General features: G+C 42.7%; 1 protein-coding gene across 1 annotated transcript; it reads left to right on the top strand.

Annotated features, from left to right (window-relative positions):
* Positions 1-2,780: 2,780 nt before the first annotated feature.
* On the top strand, positions 2,781-17,234 carry LOC120546482 (probable ribonuclease ZC3H12D). Its single transcript, XM_039781414.1, has 6 exons — positions 2,781-2,934; positions 4,044-4,447; positions 9,516-9,655; positions 13,264-13,498; positions 14,149-14,255; positions 15,887-17,234. The coding sequence occupies exons 2-6, from the start codon at positions 4,146-4,148 to the stop codon at positions 16,804-16,806; spliced, it is 1,704 nt and encodes a 567-aa protein (XP_039637348.1). The 5' UTR covers positions 2,781-2,934; positions 4,044-4,145; the 3' UTR covers positions 16,807-17,234.
* Positions 17,235-19,677: the final 2,443 nt, after the last annotated feature.

Raw genomic sequence — 19,677 nt, forward strand, 5'->3', positions numbered from 1 at the left:
ATACCCCACTAGGAACAGCGTGAAATACCCTATATAATCATTCTATCACCCCTTGAAATAAGAAGAAAGAATGCTTTGTGATTTAACAAGATAAAGTGATATGTTCTGTTCAAACTGAACAGTTTCCTGTGTCGTAATACTGTGGCAATATGTAGCCTAATCATTTCTTTTTTGGCAGTGCGTCATGCACATCACATTATTTCCTTGTTCGTTCATTTCAACCTTTCCCCTCGTCCTTCCTTGAAAAACACTGTTCTGTACCTGTCTGTAATTGTCAACTAATTGTGTACTGGCACTTAATTCCAATCAGCTATATCATCACAGGTTATTGCCCCTCCCACACACACACACACACACACACACACACACACACACACACACACACACACACACACACACACACACACACACACACACACACACACACACAGGTTTGCGGCACTATCTTTGTGGGGACCCGTCATTGACAAAATGTATTCCCTAGCCCCTTACCCTAACCTTAACCATCACAACTAAATGCCTAACCTTAACCCTTACCCTCACCCTAACCATAACCTAATTCTAACCCTAATCCTACAACCAAGTCTTAACCCTCAAACAGCCCTTTAAACTTGTGGGGTCCAGCATTTTGGCCCCACAAAGCTGTCGGGACCCCACAAGTATAGTAGACTCCCGGTATTTGGACCCCACGAATATAGTTAAACAAGAACACACACACACACACGCACCTGCACACACACGTAAACACACGCACACACACACACACACACACACACACACACACACACATACACATTTTACTTTCTCCTGTAGGCAAAACAATCCAGTTTACTTGAGTAGCTCTTGACTGTGTGCGCCCACACACACACACACACACACACACACACACACACACACACACACACACACACACACACACACACACACACACACACACACACACACATATAGTTTTTTGCATGTCCAACATCCTGGTGTTGGATAAAAGACAAACATTACTAATAGAGGCAGCATCAAAAAGCTGTTTCATTGTGAGGAATAATAACTTTTCCTGTTCCTAGTCTTACTCATGTTTTCCTTTTTCTTTCCATCTCATCATGATGTCATCCTCTGTCTTTTTATATGCAAAAGCTGGTAAATGTGTGTGTATGGAGATCTGTGCCCTTTGGTCACTGCAGAAGGCAGTTCAGGTAAACTGGGTCCCATTATTTCAGTTTGTGGTTTCAGATTACCGTTCATAACAATGATGACATCAACGTAAACACCACAAATCATCATACCATTATGAATATCCTATTATAAAGAGAAGAATCATAAATGAAGTAAGTTTCCTGGAAAAACTCAGGACTTGTAGAAACAAACAGTTGATGGCCTGTTGATGAGTCAGCTGCATGGTGCTCAGGTGACGGACAGCTGACACCGTACAGATGTCTGTAAGTGGGTTAACAACATGTCTCACACACTTCAGATTGTGAAGATTCAAATGTGGCACTTTGCGGTTTAGTGAACGTCAACATCAATGCTGATATGTTAGGATTTGCTGTTAAGTTGTTGTTATGTTATCTGAAGCTAGAGATAGCTCACACTTCACATTGATATTGAATATCCAAACATGTTGGATCAGTTGCATGCGTGTTTTTAGTGTAAAAACCACGGCGCCTCTGCAAAATAGCCTCTGGAAGGAACTTGTTTTGGTGGAACATGTGTACGTTCAAAAGTAGAAAAAAACTCTGATTGGACAGATAGTCTATAGCTGTCTGGATTTACCCCGCAGAGATCTGAGGAGCAGTTAACCATAGTCCTCAGAAATCCACCAGAGTTTAGAACGCCAACACACATCCAGCTATACCAGCTCCTCTAAAGCTCTCTGGCTAACATGTCACGCCTTGCTTGTCTAACCCTTGTGTTGTCTTCCTGACGACCATGCAACTTTTAGTTTTTCTGGGTCAAAAGTTTAAAAAACAATTCTACGTTTTGGTCATCTTTTTCAATGTTTGTCAGTTTTTTTCCAAGTTTTTTGTCACTATTTCCGATGTTTGTCGATTGTCACTTTCAATTCAAAGTTTTTCCTTATTTTCTCCGACATTTTTATAATAAATAATAATAATAATACATTTTATTTGGCGGACGCCATTCTAGATACACAAGGACATCTTACATGTTTAAGAGGGCATAAAAGGAGAAAATACAATAGAATACATTTAGCTTCATATAAATACATTTAACAAAATAGACAACATCTGAAAAGTGCAGTTTTTATGTCGATTTTGTCACTTTCTTAAAAAAACTTTTTGTAATTTTTTTTCTGCGCTTTCTCAAATGCTATATAATTGAATAAAACACCCAAATTCAATGAAAGTAGGGAACTGATCATTTATTTTATATTGCAAAGAGCGTTGCATGGAACCATCCACAGCCATTTGGTTGTAAGAAACCCAAATTTCTGGTATAGAAACTTTTTGAAAATGGGTCAAATTTGACCCAAGGACACCAGGAGGATTAATCTGTACAAAAACCAAAGTGTAAAATAAAAAAAAAAAAAAGAGAAATGTTGACCCAAGCAGCTGTTTCCCCTGCTGTGACAGAACTAAAATAGGAATTATAACAAACAGTCTGACTGAATGAAACGGCCTGACCTCGGCTTGCTTCCTGGGGCTTAATACGCTTCGTCACCGACGGTCAGCGTTTATTTCACCACGCCACAGGAAGGGCTCGACACACAGGACAAGAGAAATGAATCCCTCAGGCTCCACACAGCCCTCACTCCTGATGAGGAAGTAGTGATCACACATTTACAGAGCGTTCTTTTTTTTTTCTCAGCAGCGAGCAGACACTTCCTCCTGTGAGTAATAAGAGCGCTGAGTGACTGAGAGCAGTTCACACACAGCGACAAGCAGGAGAGACTCAGGCTCCGATCCACCACTGGTTTAATGTGTAAGTACAGACTGGGACAACTTGGTGTCCTGGGACAATGTATCTCTTCTGTTCGTGTTTGTATGTGAATTCTTGTTGTCTTGTTCAGACTCGTTGTGTTCCAGACTGTGCCATGGGTCAGACTGTGTGCTGACTTGAGTACACAGCGTTGCAAAGGGCAAAGTTTGCTGGAGTCTGTCAGGACAGTCGCTCAGAGATGGATAGATAATCTTGTCAGTTTCAGAGGAAAACTGAAGTCTCAGGGCTTTGTCAATAAACTGAATGTCAATTCGACAGCAAAGGATGTGGTTCGGTGCAGGTTGTAGCAAGCTTGTGCAGAGCCAAGCCCGTGCACAGCGGAGGATGTCTCAGATAAAAAAAGCAAACAAAACAAACTTTTCCTCATACTTCAGATGTCAAGTTGACACATCAAATGCATAGCGATGATTGAACAGCTTGTACGAAAGAAGACGAAGGTATGGTGGATATGTTTTATCTGTAAGGAGGAAGCTCAGGGCTTTTTTAAATTTATTTTTTAAAACTCGGCACACCTTCTGAGTCACCGTTACAGTGGTTTAGTGTTTTCATTCTTTCAGGTGTAATAACTGTGTGAGACGTTTGTTCAAGTTTTCATCTGCTGGGTGGGAGCAAAAGTGGAAGAAGTGGGGTGAGGGGTTTGAGTCATTCAACCGTCTTCACCGTCAAACTACATCGGTGAAGTTCATTGGGGGGGGTTTCCACAAGGAGCAATAAAAACGGGTGGAATGGGGCGAGGCTCGCAGCATTATAACACTCCCAATCGGTTCCATTCATGTTTGTTTTTGGTAACTGACCTCAGTGACACTGGAGGTGAAGTTAGAACAGGATCAGTGTGACCCTCAGCTTCCTCTCTTGGTGTGTGTGACGGGGGCTTTCTTCACCAGCGTGACGTCAGCCGCTGTTGTGCTTGCGTTGGCAGTCATGAGGTTGTGGTAACCAGAGCAGATTCTATCAGCGAGGCGCCAAACCTCAAACCGATTGGTCCCGAAAACCCCCTGTGTGACCGCAGCTGTGCTCGCTGTGTTTACAAGTGGAGGTTGACTCGGCCTCCATCCCCATTTTTGACACCTGTCAACCGCTCTTAAACACAGGGCGTTGCCGTGGAGACGCTGACGAGCCAGAATAAGGAAGCGAAGAGGATTCCCCCAGACCAGCCAGACAGCCCTGAGAAGCCAGAGAGGAAACACACGTCTATGATGGACCAGCAGCAGCAGCAGCAGCACGCCAAAGTGGAGCGATTTCTCAAGCTGGGGTACTCGCACAGTGACATCCTGAGGGTGCTGGAGAGCCTCCGCCATGACGCCCAGACCAATGACATCCTGGAGGAGCTGATAAAGACCTGCAGCACTCGCAGCAACACAAGTGGCCCAAACAGTCCCAAGCTCGTGTCCAGGGGCTGCAGCCCTGGTCCCAGTCAACCCAGACCGGGACCAGACAGAGAGCCACTCGCCGGCTTCAGACCTGTGGTTATAGATGGAAGCAACGTGGCCATGAGGTGAGTTAGTACTTCTGTCGTTAACAATGCTTTTGTATGTTCGTATCCAGGTGCAGTGCTGAAAGAAGTAAAAGTACCAATATCACTTTGCTAACTCTGCGGCCCTTCAAGATTTTACTCTCTTAACCCTTGTGTTGTCTTCCATTGGACCATGCACAAACAAAATCGGGACGCTTTTGTCCCTTTTTTCGACACTCTTTTCAATGTTTTTGGCGCTTTTTTGTTGTTACCGTTTTACACTTATTTTCACTACCATGTATGAACACCACTAACACCAACTTATTACTAGTTTTACACTTATTTTTGGAATTCATGGTCCATACACCTAATTTCTAGGAAATTATACCTAATCCTTGAGTTAAAAAAGCAGAAATGATGAACTATTTAGACTAATATTAAAGGAAGGCTAATCACAGACTGGTATATGTCAACGTTCAGTTGGGATACTGTTTCAATTTCTTTTTCAAATGCAAAAAAAAATGTAACAAAACACCCCAAATTCAATGAAATTAGAGATCCGATCTTTTGTTGTACTTGCAAAGCGCGTTGTATGGAATCATCAGTGTTATTTCTTTTAGTGCATTTATGTGTAGTATATTTTTTTAAAAACTGAAAAAGAACTGCACTATTATGTTTAATTTTCATTTGTATAGCAGCGTCTCTATTTCTGTCAAATCTTGTTTCACATCACAGAATTGATTGCAGCACACTTCCTCTTTAAAGATGTGGGAAGTGAAAACGTGATGTGTGCCCACAGTCTTCTCTTTTTTCTTTTTTTTTCGTCCACTCAATTCAAGAAGGGCAGAGTGACATATTCATTAATTTCCCATCAGACTATATCAAGACGATACTCTTATACAGCATGACTTGCAATATGTGTTACTGCAACATATGATCTCAAGGTTGCCACCTTTACCCGACCTAAATTGGTAACAAGGAAGTTCTGAGTCAAAATTTACTCCAACAAATAACACGGCAGGTAGGAGGAGAGCACACAATGCGAACGGAAAACAAAAGAGCGATGCTTTCACAACCCTTATTCCAGTAAGGACATGCAGTGAGTGTTCGAGTGAGCAAAGTATTTACGATCACACCTTTGTTCCCAGGTGAGGCAGGACTTACTCAGGCATGAAAGACAGAGGCTGTGTGTTTATTCTGTTTCCCTGTATGTCAGAGTTAGTCATAGTTAGCTCACCATCTGCTGTGACCCTGTGTACCACCGCTGCCCATCGCTGGTTATTCCACTGTTGAAGGGGCACTGCAGTGATTCAGCATTAAGTTGGGAGACCGGTGAGAAAAAGAAAACGTTGAGATATGCCGACTTAAAGGCCCTAGTATAGCTCAACCTCCAAAAACGTTGGCTCCTACATTTCCCATAATGCAAGTCAATATAATTTTTTCGTTGACCCCTCCGTGCCCGGTAAGCGCCCATATCTTTCAAACACCTCCAAAGCCACAGAAGGCATTAAACAACTCTTTTCAATTCAATTTTATTTATAGTATCAAATCATAACAAGAGTTATCTCGAGACACTTTAGAGTAGGTCTAGACCACACTCTGTAATTTACAAAGACACAACAATTCCAGTAATTCCCCCAAGAGCAAGCATTTAGTGCGACAGTGGCGAGGAAAAACTCCCTTTTAGGGAGAAACCTTGGACTGACCCAGACTCTTGGTAGGCGGTGTCTGACAATGCCGGTTGGGGGTGTGATGAATAGTGGCAATAATAGTCACAATAAAGATAATGGAACTATGACTAGAACTAGTAGTTGTAGTAGTTCTTGGCGTAGCAGAGCACTGCAGGGCATAGCAGGGTGTAGCACGGCATAGCAGGGCGTAGCTGGACATAGCAGGGCATAGCAGGGCGTAGCAGGGCGCAGAGCAGGACCACGGCGACAGCTGCAACCATGATTTAGGTTCCACCCCTAATCCAAGGAAAAAACTGGGCGAAAAAACACATGCAAGAAAAGTAAACTGTCTTTATATCCAATACACATTTATTATGTGTGTATATGGCATATACACACAACTTAATCATTACCGTGGACAGTTGGCAACATAACGATTCATGTCAAATTCTTCTATTACTTTTCATGTCTGTAGAAGTTGAGAATTTTGTAGAATTGTGCTATTGTTCAAAACATTTAAGAGTGAAATATGGTACATTACAGGCAGGGTTGGTATTGTTGAAAAGCTAGCAAGATTTGAACGTAGCATCTCCTCATAGCTCCCCACACACAGACGTGCAAGAGACATTTCCTGAAAACAAGACAGGAGGCATTTCATTGGTTAACTCCAAGCGGACTGCGAGGCAGTGATTGGATGGAGTTTTTACATGATTACAGCAGCTACAGATGACAGATCTTTTTCACTTCTTTTTCAGAGCCCATAACTTATTTATTGCTGTCAGGGTGTAAAGACCATTTCAAACAATATATACAAAAAAGTTTACATTGGAGATAGTTACCAACCCTGTCTTTAACTCCACTGCATTCATCTGACAGCTGAAAGTTTCTATATCAGAAATTTGGGTTTCTTTTAACCAAATCTTAAAAAAACAAAAGTAACGTCGATGGTTCTATACAACGCTCTTCACAAGTAAAATGAATGATCAGTTCACTTCTTTCATTGAATTTGGGCGTTTTATTCAATTTAAATAGCATTTGGAGAAAAAGAACGTTGAAAAATCGACAAAGAAATCGGGAAAAGTGACACAAATGTTGAAAAAATTGAAAAAAGTGTTACCGAAAAGCTGCACGGTCGACGGGAAGACAACACTAAGGGTTAAAGCTGCACTAATTACCATCTTTGGTGACGACAGATCAAATGGCTCGCTGTACTGTGAAAGATGTCACCCTTTACCGACGAGCTCCATTTGCAACATCCTCTCAGCTCTGTGACGCACTCGGCCTCTTTAGATCATTGTTTTGGTTTTACAGCGATTCAGTCGGGCGTCGGTCTCTCGGCAGGAAGCTGTCAAACCCACCGAGCATTCCCCGCTCAGCAGCGGACAGCAGACTGACACAGTTAGAGACGTGGTGGCGCATTTAGCAGCTAAACAGACCCATCTTTCCCTCAGCAGTTGGTGGAGACTGATCAACAGCTATAGGAGAGAGAACACTGGACTGACAGCCATCAGGTGGACACGGAGGCAAAATAGGGCTGCTCGATTATGGAAAGAAATATAATCATGATTATTTTTGGTCAATATTGTAATCACGATAATTTAACACGATTGCTCGTTGACTTCTGGAAAGATTTTGCAATTATTGAGATAAAAAAAAAAACTGTGGGAAAAGTTAAATAAATCAAGAGTAAAAAAAAAACACATACAGCTGTGAAATTTGCCTTTTGAAACTTTATTTTTTCATTCAGAACACAAGAGAAAATAAGAGTTTACTTGCAAAATGTAATGAGCTAAATAATTGTTTTTCTCGATTATTCTGTTTTTGTGATCGTTGGGAGCCGAAATCATAATCACGATTACATTTCGATTAATTGCACAGCCCTAAGGCAAAAGTGGCCCAAATCAGATTTTTATTTTTGGGGGGGGGTCAAGTGACCAGGTCAGACTTCTTCAGAAGTAGTGTGAACATTCAAATCTTGTCCAGATCAGATTTTTTTCAAATCACATTGAGACCACTTCCATATGTGGTCCTGAATCAGACCCAGGTCTGATTTTTTTTCAACACAGCCGCAGTGTGAACAACCAAGGCGGATTTGATGCGACTTTCACGTCAACCTCCATCGACATTTGTCCTAATTATTCACCGTTGTTAGAATAGATAGTCGGGAAAGAGCTGAAGGCTGCAAGAGTGAATGATCCAGGAAATAGCATTCAAAGTAGCATTATGCAAGACATGTAGACGTATTCAGAATCCATAAACCAGCCCTCTTAACTCTCGTATTTTGTCTTTGGAGCCTGTTGTATGCAAAGTGGCTCACCACTTCCTGCTGGCAGAGAGAAGGGGAACCCCCAGTCACATGCACACCCACGCACGCACACACACAAACACACACACACATTTTACTTTCTCCTGTAGGCAAAACAATCCAGTTCACTTAACCCTTCTGTGGTCCTTCGGGTCCCAGTGACCCGAAGGACAACACAAGGATTATGTACTTCCCTTTACAAGAAACAGGGTTTAGAGAGCAATTCTCAACAAAGTAAAGTAAGTAAGTAAAGTTTATTTCTAGAACACATTTAAACACAGTTTAAGCTGACCAAAATGCTGTACAAACAAGAACTAAGGTGCTGTATTAAACCTTGTTTAGAGAGCAATTCTCAACAAAGTAAACGGAAGTACATAACCCTTGTGTTGTCCTTCGGGTCACTGGGACCCGAAGGGCAACACAAGGGTTAAATAGCTCTTGAGTACATCCTGGGAATGTTACAGTATGTCTGAGTTTCAGAGAACAGCTGGTGAACCTGTTACAGATAACAGATATTTGTTGCTGTACTACTGATATAAATTACGATAATGGATTTTTTTTTTTTTAGGTTTCCACCACATTTATTTATTCCTTGAATTGAATTCTCACGCTCTAGTTTAGGGAAATGTTTAAGGGTGAAAATGAACAGAGGCTCGCGATCTTGCCTTCAGGATGTGACATTTTCAAAAGTAGTATTAAAACCATTTTTTTTACACCATCCATCCAGGACATATTGAGCAAGCTTTGAGTGATTGTTCACTGATCAGGAGCTTTGATACGTTATGATCAGGGTTCAGGTGTGATGACACCAACAAATGTTTTTTTTTTTTTTCTTCTTTACTTCATTTCTTAATTTAGAAATGTTGCCGCTGTTTTGCAATGCTCACTAATTTACAGTAAAAACAACTCTTTTTACGGTCACGCCTTGAGACGTAGGAGCACGTGAACAGTTTCGGTTCTCTGTGCTTTTAGAGAACTCTCAGCTCGCCTTGCGACACCGTCAACTTCCTGAAAAAAAAGGGAGAAGAGACGTGTGTGTGTGTGTGTGTGTGTGTGTGTGTGTGCATAGCGTGCATGGAAACACAAAAGAAGAAGCTGTTTTTTATTGTTAACTCTGGCTTCTGTGTCTCTGTAGCCATGGCGACAAGAAGGTGTTTTCGTGCCAGGGGCTCCAGCTGGCGGTGAACTGGTTCTGGGACAAAGGGCTGCGAGACATCACCGTCTTCATCCCCCTATGGAGGAAGGAGCAGCCGCGGCCCGAGGCTCCCATCACAGGTACCTGGCTGATCTGAGGGGGCACTCATTCACTCATTCACTCATTCACTCATTCACTCATTCACTCATTCACTGACATGCTGTGAGGTCATTTGCGTAGCACCTTTCATCAAACAAACAAGACTGGGCCCCTTGGGTAGCCCACCTGGTAGAGCGTGCGCCCATAAACAGATGCTCGGTCCTTACCTCAGCAGCCGTGGGTTCGGTTCCGCCCTGCAGCCCTTTGCTGCATGTCATCAGCTTTATTTGTACAGCACATTTCAGCAGCAAGGCAATTCATAGTGCTTAAAAAGAGTTAAAAACACCCGTTTAAGGGAAATGCCATCAACTGGATGAATTCCTGTGGTACTTTTGTTCTTCTTCCCTGTAAGACTCAAGTCGTACCTCACCCAACTGTGATGTCATATTGTGTTATGACAGGCATGAATTAATGTGCCAGTCAATGTGGTGTCGCAAGACTCGAGGAAGTAGTGCCACACAACAAACACAACAACCTTGATCAGGACCGACCAGAATTTATGGACGTGCCAGCTGACCTCAAATCTTCAAAGACAAAGACAGCAACTCTTTTTAAAAAAAGCACCAAAAGCATGGTAAAAGTGACAAATACATCAGAAAAAGTGACAAATACATCAGGAAAAGCGACAAAAACATCAGAAAAAGTTAATTTTCAATTTTGACCTGGAAAGACAACAAGTTCATGGTGGACGGGAAGACAACACAAGGGTTAATCCATCAGTCCATAGTATTAACTAGAACACTATTTCCCAGGCCACCAACATCATTAATTGAACCTCATGTAACCTTTTAGCACCTTACCTCCCAGGGGAAAGCAGGAAATGATGTATTCACACTTACAGCAGCAAAACAAGCAGATTCATTTAAATAAAGGAAGAAAAAGTAGAAGCCACCACACCGAGGATCTTTCATTTGGCATATTGAGACAGTGCTGCCTATCTAAGCTTACTACCAACATCAAGGAAATAGTAAAACTCATATTATATATCATTTTTACAGATATATATACACTGGATATTCGTGGAGATTCACGTTGAGTCCATCCAATGGTTCAAACTGTTAATGGAAACTTATAAAACAATAAGGAAGTGTTACCAGCAAAACTGAAATCCAGCCTTTTGTTCACGTTGGATCGACTTGACCTAAAATAGCTTCTTCCCTGAAAGTGATCATCAGCAGTTTACAAGGAAGCATCCATGGTGCCAAGTGCTGTTTGTTTCATACCTTTTATGATCATGGTGTAAAGCTCACACTATCACAACAAGGATGTAAGATCAAAATAAAAGTTAGTACGGGCTTCAACAGGCCTCAGAACACGTTCCCTGGCGAGGAACAATGGAAACCTTTCAGCCAGCACCAGAACACACTTGTTTTTCTTACATTAATGTTTCCATGGTTATAGTGTTGACTGTTACATTCTGGTTAAGGGACATGATGCTGGGACACATACAGTGCCTTGCGAAAGTATTCGGCCCCCTTGAACTTTTCGACCTTTTGCCACATTTCAGGCCTCAAACATAAAGATATAAAACTGTAATTTTTTGTGAAGAATCAACAACAAGTGGGACACAATCATGAAGTGGAACGAAATTTATTGGATATTTCAAACCTTTTAAACAAATAAAAAACTGAAATATTGGGCGTGCAAAATTATTCAGCCCCCTTAAGTTAATACTTTGTAGCGCCACCTTTTGCTGCGATTACAGCTGTAAGTCGCTTGGGGTATGTCTCAATCAGTTTTGCACATCGAGAGACTGACATTTTTGCCCATTCCTCCTTGCAAAACAGCTCGAGCTCAGTGAGGTTGGATGGAGAGCGTTTGTGAACAGCAGTTTTCAGTTCTTTCCACAGATTCTCGATTGGATTCAGGTCTGGACTTTGACTTGGCCATTCTAACACCTGGATATGTTTATTTGTTAACCATTCCATTGTAGATTTTGCTTTATGTTTTGGATCATTGTCTTGTTGGAAGACAAATCTCCGTCCCAGTCTCAGGTCTTTTGCAGACTCCATCAGGTTTTCTTCCAGAATGGTCCTGTGTTTGGCTCCATCCATCTTCCCATCAATTTTAACCATTTTCCCTGTCCCTGCTGAAGAAAAGCAGGCCCAAACCATGATGCTGCCACCACCATGTTTGACAGTGGGGATGGTGTGTTCAGGGTGATGAGCTGTGTTGCTTTTATGCCAAACATACGTTTTGCATTGTTGCCAAAAGTTCGATTTTGGTTTCATCTGACCACAGCACCTTCTTCCACATGTTTGGTGTGTCTCCCAGGTGGCTTTTGGCAAACTTTAAACGACACTTTTTATGGATATCTTTAAGAAATGGCTTTCTTCTTGCCACTCTTCCATAAAGGCCAGATTTGTGCAGTATACGACTGATTGTTGTCCTATGGACAGAGTCTCCCACCTCAGCTGTAGATCTCTGCAGTTCATCCAGAGTGATCATGGGCCTCTTGGCTGCATCTCTGATCAGTCTTCTCCTTGTATGAGCTGAAAGTTTAGAGGGACGGCCGGGTCTTCGTAGATTTGTAGTGGTCTGATACTCCTTCCATTTCAATATTATCGCTTGCACAGTGCTCCTTGGGATGTTTAAAGCTTGGGAAATCTTTTTGTATCCAAATCCGGCTTTAAACTTCTCCACAACAGTATCTCGGACCTGCCTGGTGTGTTCCTTGTTCTTCATGATGCTCTCTGCGCTTTACACGGACCTCTGAGACTATCACAGAGCAGGTGCATTTATACGGAGACTTGATTACACACAGCTGGATTCTATTTATCATCATTAGTCATTTAGGTCAACATTGGATCATTCAGAGATCCTCACTGAACTTCTGGAGAGAGTTTGCTGCACTGAAAGTAAAGGGGCTGAATAATTTTGCACGCCCACTTTTTCAGTTTTTTATTTGTTAAAAAGGTTTGAAATAGCCAAAGAATTTCGTTCCACTTCATAATTGGGACCCACTTGTTGTTGATTCTTCACAAAAAATTACAGTTTTATATCTTTATGTTTGAGGCCTGAAATGTGGCAAAAGGTCGAAACGTTCAAGGGGGCCAAATACTTTCGCAAGGCACTGTACATCATACATCAACCTTTTAATGGCTCCACACAGCAAAATTTTTGTGTTTTGAACATTATTTCGTTTTCTACCCAATTGTTGAGATGTCATTTTACAGTAGAGCAATGTCCAAAACCCAATAAAACATCTTACATAACATACACATTAAAAACAATTAAAAGATTTTTATATGTATAATAAAACTAGACCTGATAGATAGCAGCACAACCCTTGTAGTGAACGATCAGACCTGCCCATCTGTGTGTTGGTGCAACAGCCAGGCCAGCCATAAGGAAATATGGCCTCTCATGCACTCCAACACCATAGACCGGGGGTCCCCCCTCCCTCACCAACTAATTTTTTAACAAGATATCAGCTCAAAATGAGCTCCGACCTATTACAGTCTATGCGATTGATACCATTGAAGCGTAGACATTTATTTGTTTTAGACACACGGAGGACCAGGTAATTCGGCTGATAATAAGCCTTATAATAATGATAAAACAACGCTGTTCCCGTGTGTTTTCCTAGATCAACATATTCTCCATGAGCTGGAGAGGAGGAAGATCCTGGTGTACACGCCGTCTCGCTGCGTCAACGGTAAGAGGGTGGTGTGCTACGACGACCGCTACATCGTCAAGCTGGCCTTCGACTCGGACGGCATCATCGTGTCCAACGACAACTACCGTGACCTGCAGACGGAGAATCCCCAGTGGAAGAAGTTCATAGAGGAGAGGCTGCTGATGTACACCTTCGCTAATGACAAGTAAGACCGGTGACGGCCGTAGGCCACCATACTGAGTGTGTAAGAGGAACCTCTTCTGCACTCTAAGGGTCCTATCTCGCACCCGGCGCGGCGCGAAGCCCGACGCCAGTGTCTTTGCTAGTTTAAGACCGACGCAGTTGTCGATTTCCCATCCAGCGCCCGCGTCGTTTAAATAGCAAATGCATCTGCGCCCATCTGTGGCCCATTGGCGTGCTGGTCTTACAGGGAGGTGCGTTCAGGTGCATTCTGGGCATATTGCTATCTTGAGGCAGCGGGAAGTGATCGTGCCATTGACCAACAAAAACCTGCACAGCAGCACACACACATGCAAGAGATTACAAATAAAAATATTACGGTGCAAATCCTCCATCATAATAGCAATGTGCCAAGGTCCAAACGCGCCTGGCTTTTAAAGGGAATGGGAGATGTTTTAACCTGTTTAGTTACGACCAAAACACCTTACGTTGCGGACCCGCTTTTATCCGGAGTCAAACTAGCAAAGGTGGATTTGGACACACCCTAAACGCGCCTGCGCCATGCGCTTAGATCGTTAAAATAGGGCCCATAGTTAGAGAGAAGGTTCCCTTTCCACCAACATAACCCCACGCATTTAACACCTGATCCTAACTGTGTCTCTGTGCTGGTTGCAGGTTCATGCCTCCAGACGATCCTCTGGGTCGAAATGGTCCCACCATTGATGATTTTCTGCGGAAGAAGCCGTGGACTCCAGACAACAAGCTGCAGCATTGTCCTTACGGTTGGTTTACTCTCTTTGTTTCACCCAGCGACAGATACAGCTGCTCGGGTTACACTTCCTTGTCCTCTCCTGTGGGATTAGAACAGCACAGTAACAGCCAGCGTAGGTGGAGCACTTGAATGCATTTTACATACCAATGAATCTACCTGTAGTCTCGCATTGCCAGACTACTACTAGTCTGGCTCAACAGATGTGCATTGATCTCTCGCGCACCGGATGTCCCTCCCCTCTATTTTGCAAGAGCTCCGTCGCTGCAGCCACCCAGGACGTTGTGATCGTGAACAAATGTAAACAAGCCCCCCCCCCCCTCAATTCCTGAATAGATAAGGGGTGAAGCCAGACCATTTTCCAGTGTTGACACGTCGCTGTGGAGATAGGTCTGGCAATGCGAGACTGCTACAGCCTACTGATGATAAGCTGCTTGAAACCTACACCCTCGACAGTTTTCTTGACTTTAGACGTTGGTATCTAAAAAGCAGCCGAACAAATGTTTGCCATTCAAACTGCATTTGAAACATCCATCTCCCTTCATTCTTTTTTTTTTTATTTTATTTGAATTGCAAAGATAGCCCTTACCAAACCTTTCCAATGAGGACCCTGACAACATAGAGATGGTCCCGCGAGGCTGCACTTTCAGCCTAAAGCACAGCTGTGCCTAGTGTCAGCATGCTCACAATGAAAATTCTGATTTGCAGGTATAATGTTCACCATGAGCATCTTAGTTTAGCGTGTTAGCATGCTAACATTTGCTAATTAGCACGAAACACAAAGTACAGCTGAGGCTGACGTTCTGTCCTTGCTTTACGTCGTGACTCTAAAAGTTTCTATCTGCCTTCATTGAAACTATGATTTTAACACAACATAATATTCTTTGGTTTAGAGATTGTAAACATTTTTTGTAAAGAGCATTCAGACAATTGAGAAATGACCTGAGGCCGGCCGCTCTCAGGCTACGGTTACACGTGGCGGGCTATTTTCATAAACGGGCATTTCACCCTCTCTGTTTTCAAAAATAACACCACGCACACCTGTCAGTTTTCAGAAAAGTGTTCGCTAACACGAACCCGTGTATATATGCCGTCAAGAGCACGCCAAACCTGTAGGCGGGGGTGTAACGAGAAGCTAAAGCCCACGTTAGCCAATCAGAATCCCGAAAATAGCAGCGCCAGCAACGAATCACTTCCTCTCTCTCTCTCTCTCTCTCTCTCTCTCTCGGCTGCCTAACCCTCCGTTTACATGCAACCGTGCAACCAAAGTTTTACAAAATCTCCACTCTGGCCGGAGTTTTCAGAGGGGCGAATTCTCCATTTGCGTGTAAATGAAGGGCACAAACGAAGGGAAATGTCTCCGTTTTAAAAAAATAACCACGTACGTGTAAACGGAGTATCAGAGAAAAGGAGAGCGAGTAGCTGTTTATTTCTTGTCCTCCCTTACTCCTTGGTGACTCCTGACTTTTTGAAACCTGCCGAAGGCCACTCAGCTGAGCGGCGATTTATTAGCCTGCCTGTCAGTCACTGATTCATGTGTGTTTAAGGTTAGGGGGATCGCACACACACAGTTAACAGTTTCTTCAGGTGATACAGGTTTACAGCTGCGGAGCCCATACATAACCTCTTCTTTCTTTCTTTTAGGAAAGAAGTGTACTTATGGAGTCAAGTGCAAATTCTACCACCCAGAGCGGGCCAACCAATCCCAGCTGTCTGTGGCCGATGAACTGAGGGCTCAGAGAGACAGAGCCAAGAACTTCTCGCCCAAACCGAGCCTGCAGGACACGCACTGCGGCCCGGCTGTGTATCAGCCGGCGGTCAGGTACACTTCCTCCACCCCTCCGCCTCTGAGCATAGAGGACCAGTCCCTCAGGACTTCACCCAACGAGCAGTTCATGTATCACAGAGACACCAGCAGCCCGAGAAGCCAACCAAACACGAGCCTCCACTTCTGCCCGAGCCCCGATGTGGACGAGGCCTTCGGCTCCATGGAGAGCACCATGTCCAGGCTCTACATCCAGGATGCGCCCTACAGCGTGGAGTGTCCTCCCTACAGCTACAGCAGCGGATTGGCCAGCTGCAGCCTGAGCCACGACGACTACTCCCTCTCAGGGTCCTTTGGCGGGAACACCCAGAGGCCCTGCCTGGGCGGAGGGGGCTACTACTCTCACCACAACGGCTCAGTGCCCTGTGAACGCCCCATGTGCAGCCATTGCAGGTGTGGTCACCAGGACACAAGGGTGTCCCACCACCTCCACACAGCATGGAACTCCTGCCCAGCTCTGCCTCCGCATAACAGGGAGCATCCTGGCCATTTTTCAGAGAAGCAGTACTTGAGACAGCACTCCAACAGACAGAGCCACAGCTTACCAAGGGACCCGTGGGTGCAGAGAAGAGACAAGAGCCCGTCCGGCGAGCGGAGGAAGGGCCTAAGGAGCCAGCTGAGCACCCTCTTCCCTCAGAGCACGGTGGAGCAAGTCATGAATGCTTACCCACACGTCTCAGACATGTCCGAACTGATCTCGCTCATCCAGAGCTACAGGACGAGCCAGATCTCCTTCTAGACAAGAAAGAACTCTTAGTTTTGACTCAAACTGAGTCCACATCTTCTCATCCCAGAGGCAAAGTGAAAAATAGTGAACATTTCTACTTCTCTTAACTATTACGAATCATACTGTGGCAAAACAGTCTTGCTTGAACACAGTCCAACCTAAGCGCGAATCATTAAAAAAGTGACTCGATCTGATGAAGTCTTAAACATGTAGCAGACTGAATGCTATTTCTTTAGTATAAAAGTGCAATGCACTACGCTCCGTACATGCTACTTATTGTAGCAGTGAAAATGTTTTATTAAAGCAGCATGTGTTGTTTTCTCATGTTGCCTCAAAGTGAGGAACTCTATTATACTATTCTGTACTTGAATGTCATTGATCTGTTTTTATATGAATTCTGTGTTTTTGCGGTTCCTGTGAAATAAAGGCACTCAAATCATTGTGGATATTTGTCAATGATGAACTCTGCACATTCAGTAATGACACAGCAGGTATTTCATTACCACGACCAAAGACCTGCTGCAACATGCTGGGAGCACTGGCCCAGTGGAGCAGCAGTTTCTTTATGTAACATTTAAAAGGGGCAGTCCAGTGATTTATTACTGCATTTCCTGCATAAATTTAGGGGACTTGCATGAGTTGCAAGTCACTATAAAACAGCAGCAGATATACTGACACCTAGTCCCCAGTACTGGATGGTTTTTGAGATAAAGGTCCTATGACATGCTGCTTTTTGGATGCTTTTATATAGGCCTTAGTGGTCCCCTAATACTGTATCTGAAGTCTCTTTTATATAGGCCTTAGTGGTCCCCTAATACTGTATCTGAAGTCTCTTTTATATAGGCCTTAGTGGTCCCCTAATACTGTATCTGAAGTCTCTTTTATATAGACCTTAGTGGTCCCCTAATACTGTATCTGAAGTCTCTTTTATATAGACCTTAGTGGTCCCCTAATACTGTATCTGAGGTCTCTTTTATATAGACCTTAGTGGTCCCCTAATACTGTATCTGAAGTCTCTTTTATATAGACCTTAGTGGTCCCCTAATACTGTATCTGAAGTCTCTTTTATATAGACCTTAGTGGTCCCCTAATACTGTATCTGAAGTCTCTTTTATATAGACCTTAGTGGTCCCCTAATACTGTATCTGAGGTCTCTTTTATATAGACCTTAGTGGTCCCCTAATACTGTATCTGAAGTCTCTTTTATATAGACCTTAGTGGTCCCCTAATACTGTATCTGAAGTCTCTTTTATATAGACCTTAGTGGTTCCCTAATACTGTATCTGAAGTCTCTTTTATATAGACCTTAGTGGTCCCCTAATACTGTATCTGAAGTCTCTTTTATATAGACCTTAGTGGTCCCCTAATACTGTATCTGAAGTCTCTTTTATATAGACCTTAGTGGTCCCCTAATACTGTATCTGAAGTCTCTTTTCTGAAAATCTGATGCCGACCATGAGCTGCAACGTCCCTGCTTCTTGTCTGGCAGATCTTAGTTTCAGATTTTCCTCCATCACTCTGTTATGCAGCTATAAATAAAAGCAGAAAATACCCAAAAGGAGAGAAAAAAAACTGAACAAATAAAAAACAAACTTCTTAGCATGCAGGTGTTTTCATCTGTTATTAACATAACTTGTTCAGAGGAGACATGTTGACTGGTCATAAATGGAAAAACACAAGCAAAATGATTAACATTAATAATGGTAGAATTATATTGTGTCCCAGTGAGCCAGCCCTGCAACTGATAACACCTAAATGGAATTGTTAACTATTCTTTCCAGCTGCAGTTTTCCTGCTAGGACGCCATCAAAATGCATGCTCAATTAGTTTAGATCCCTTACGAACATTATGCCAGTGTAAAGATTAAGGAACATTTAAGCGTTAATACCTCCATGTCACCACATATGTTGGTCTCTTCTGCCATCTAGTGGATAAAAACATCCGCATTACAAAGACAAACGCCCAACACGTCTGAATAGAGTTTTTTTTTAATTATTTTTACAAATAACTTATCTGTTACAAAGACAGTTTTCCCAGCTAAAATCAAAAAAACACTTTAGATATCCAAATTATTTTGTTTCCATTTAATAAAACATGAATAAACTGCCTCTTCACACCAAGGTGCAGATCAAGCTGAAAACGGATTTCTTTGGATTGGAAAAGAAAAAAAAAAAAAATATGGCGTAAGTGCTTAAGAGACAATAATTCATTTTTAAAAGGGTTTAAACAATACCAAGATTTAGGTTTTAAAAATGGCACTTGGATGTGACAGAATAGAGTATCAATACAAATTCAATAGTTCTAAAAAGGCACTGATGATGCAAGGCAACATTTTCACAAGTGTGGAAACAAACTAAACAAAGAAACTACTCCACAGTTAAGGTAAGTTAATTACAAGAAGTAAACTTTAGAGACACCCTCATCGATAAAAGCTTAGGAGGATGAAATGAGCCAAATAAAAATAAGAGTATACAAAGTGGACAGTCATGTTTTTGTGACCCCATAGGAATATTTCTACATCATAGGAATACTTTAAACAAACATATTCACTTTGTTACCTCACAACAACAACAAAAAAAAACAATTCAGGCGCACAGCAACATGGGAACTTTGAACCCAATCGGCTGTTCCAGGATCGTCCTGATTGAACTGGAAAAGTCTCTTTGCACTGAGGTTGTCGTCGTCCCCCAAAACATTAAACCTACATTCCAGTTGTCAGATAAGATGGCAGTTTGTAAATTCTTTGCTTCTTTTTTTTTTTTTTTTTTTTTTTTTAACCCCTTTCCCTCCCCCGATAGTCCCGCCAATTATTTTTTTTGGCATCCTGAAAAAAAAATGAAGAAGAAGAAGAAAAAATAATAAGACTCCTCCATCGCCTTCCTC

The sequence above is a fragment of the Perca fluviatilis genome, chromosome 18 (genome assembly GCF_010015445.1).
Source record: "Perca fluviatilis chromosome 18, GENO_Pfluv_1.0, whole genome shotgun sequence".
Lineage (NCBI taxonomy): Eukaryota > Metazoa > Chordata > Actinopteri > Perciformes > Percidae > Perca > Perca fluviatilis.

Coding starts and splice junctions, on each gene's coding strand:
- LOC120546482 (XM_039781414.1), top strand. CDS start 4,146: ATGATGGACCAGCAGCAGCAGCAGCAGCACGCCAAAGTGGAGCGATTT. Junction 13,499..14,148: donor TACACCTTCGCTAATGACAA/GTAAGACCGGTG, acceptor TGCTGGTTGCAG/GTTCATGCCTCCAGACGATC. Junction 14,256..15,886: donor GCTGCAGCATTGTCCTTACG/GTTGGTTTACTC, acceptor TCTTTCTTTTAG/GAAAGAAGTGTACTTATGGA.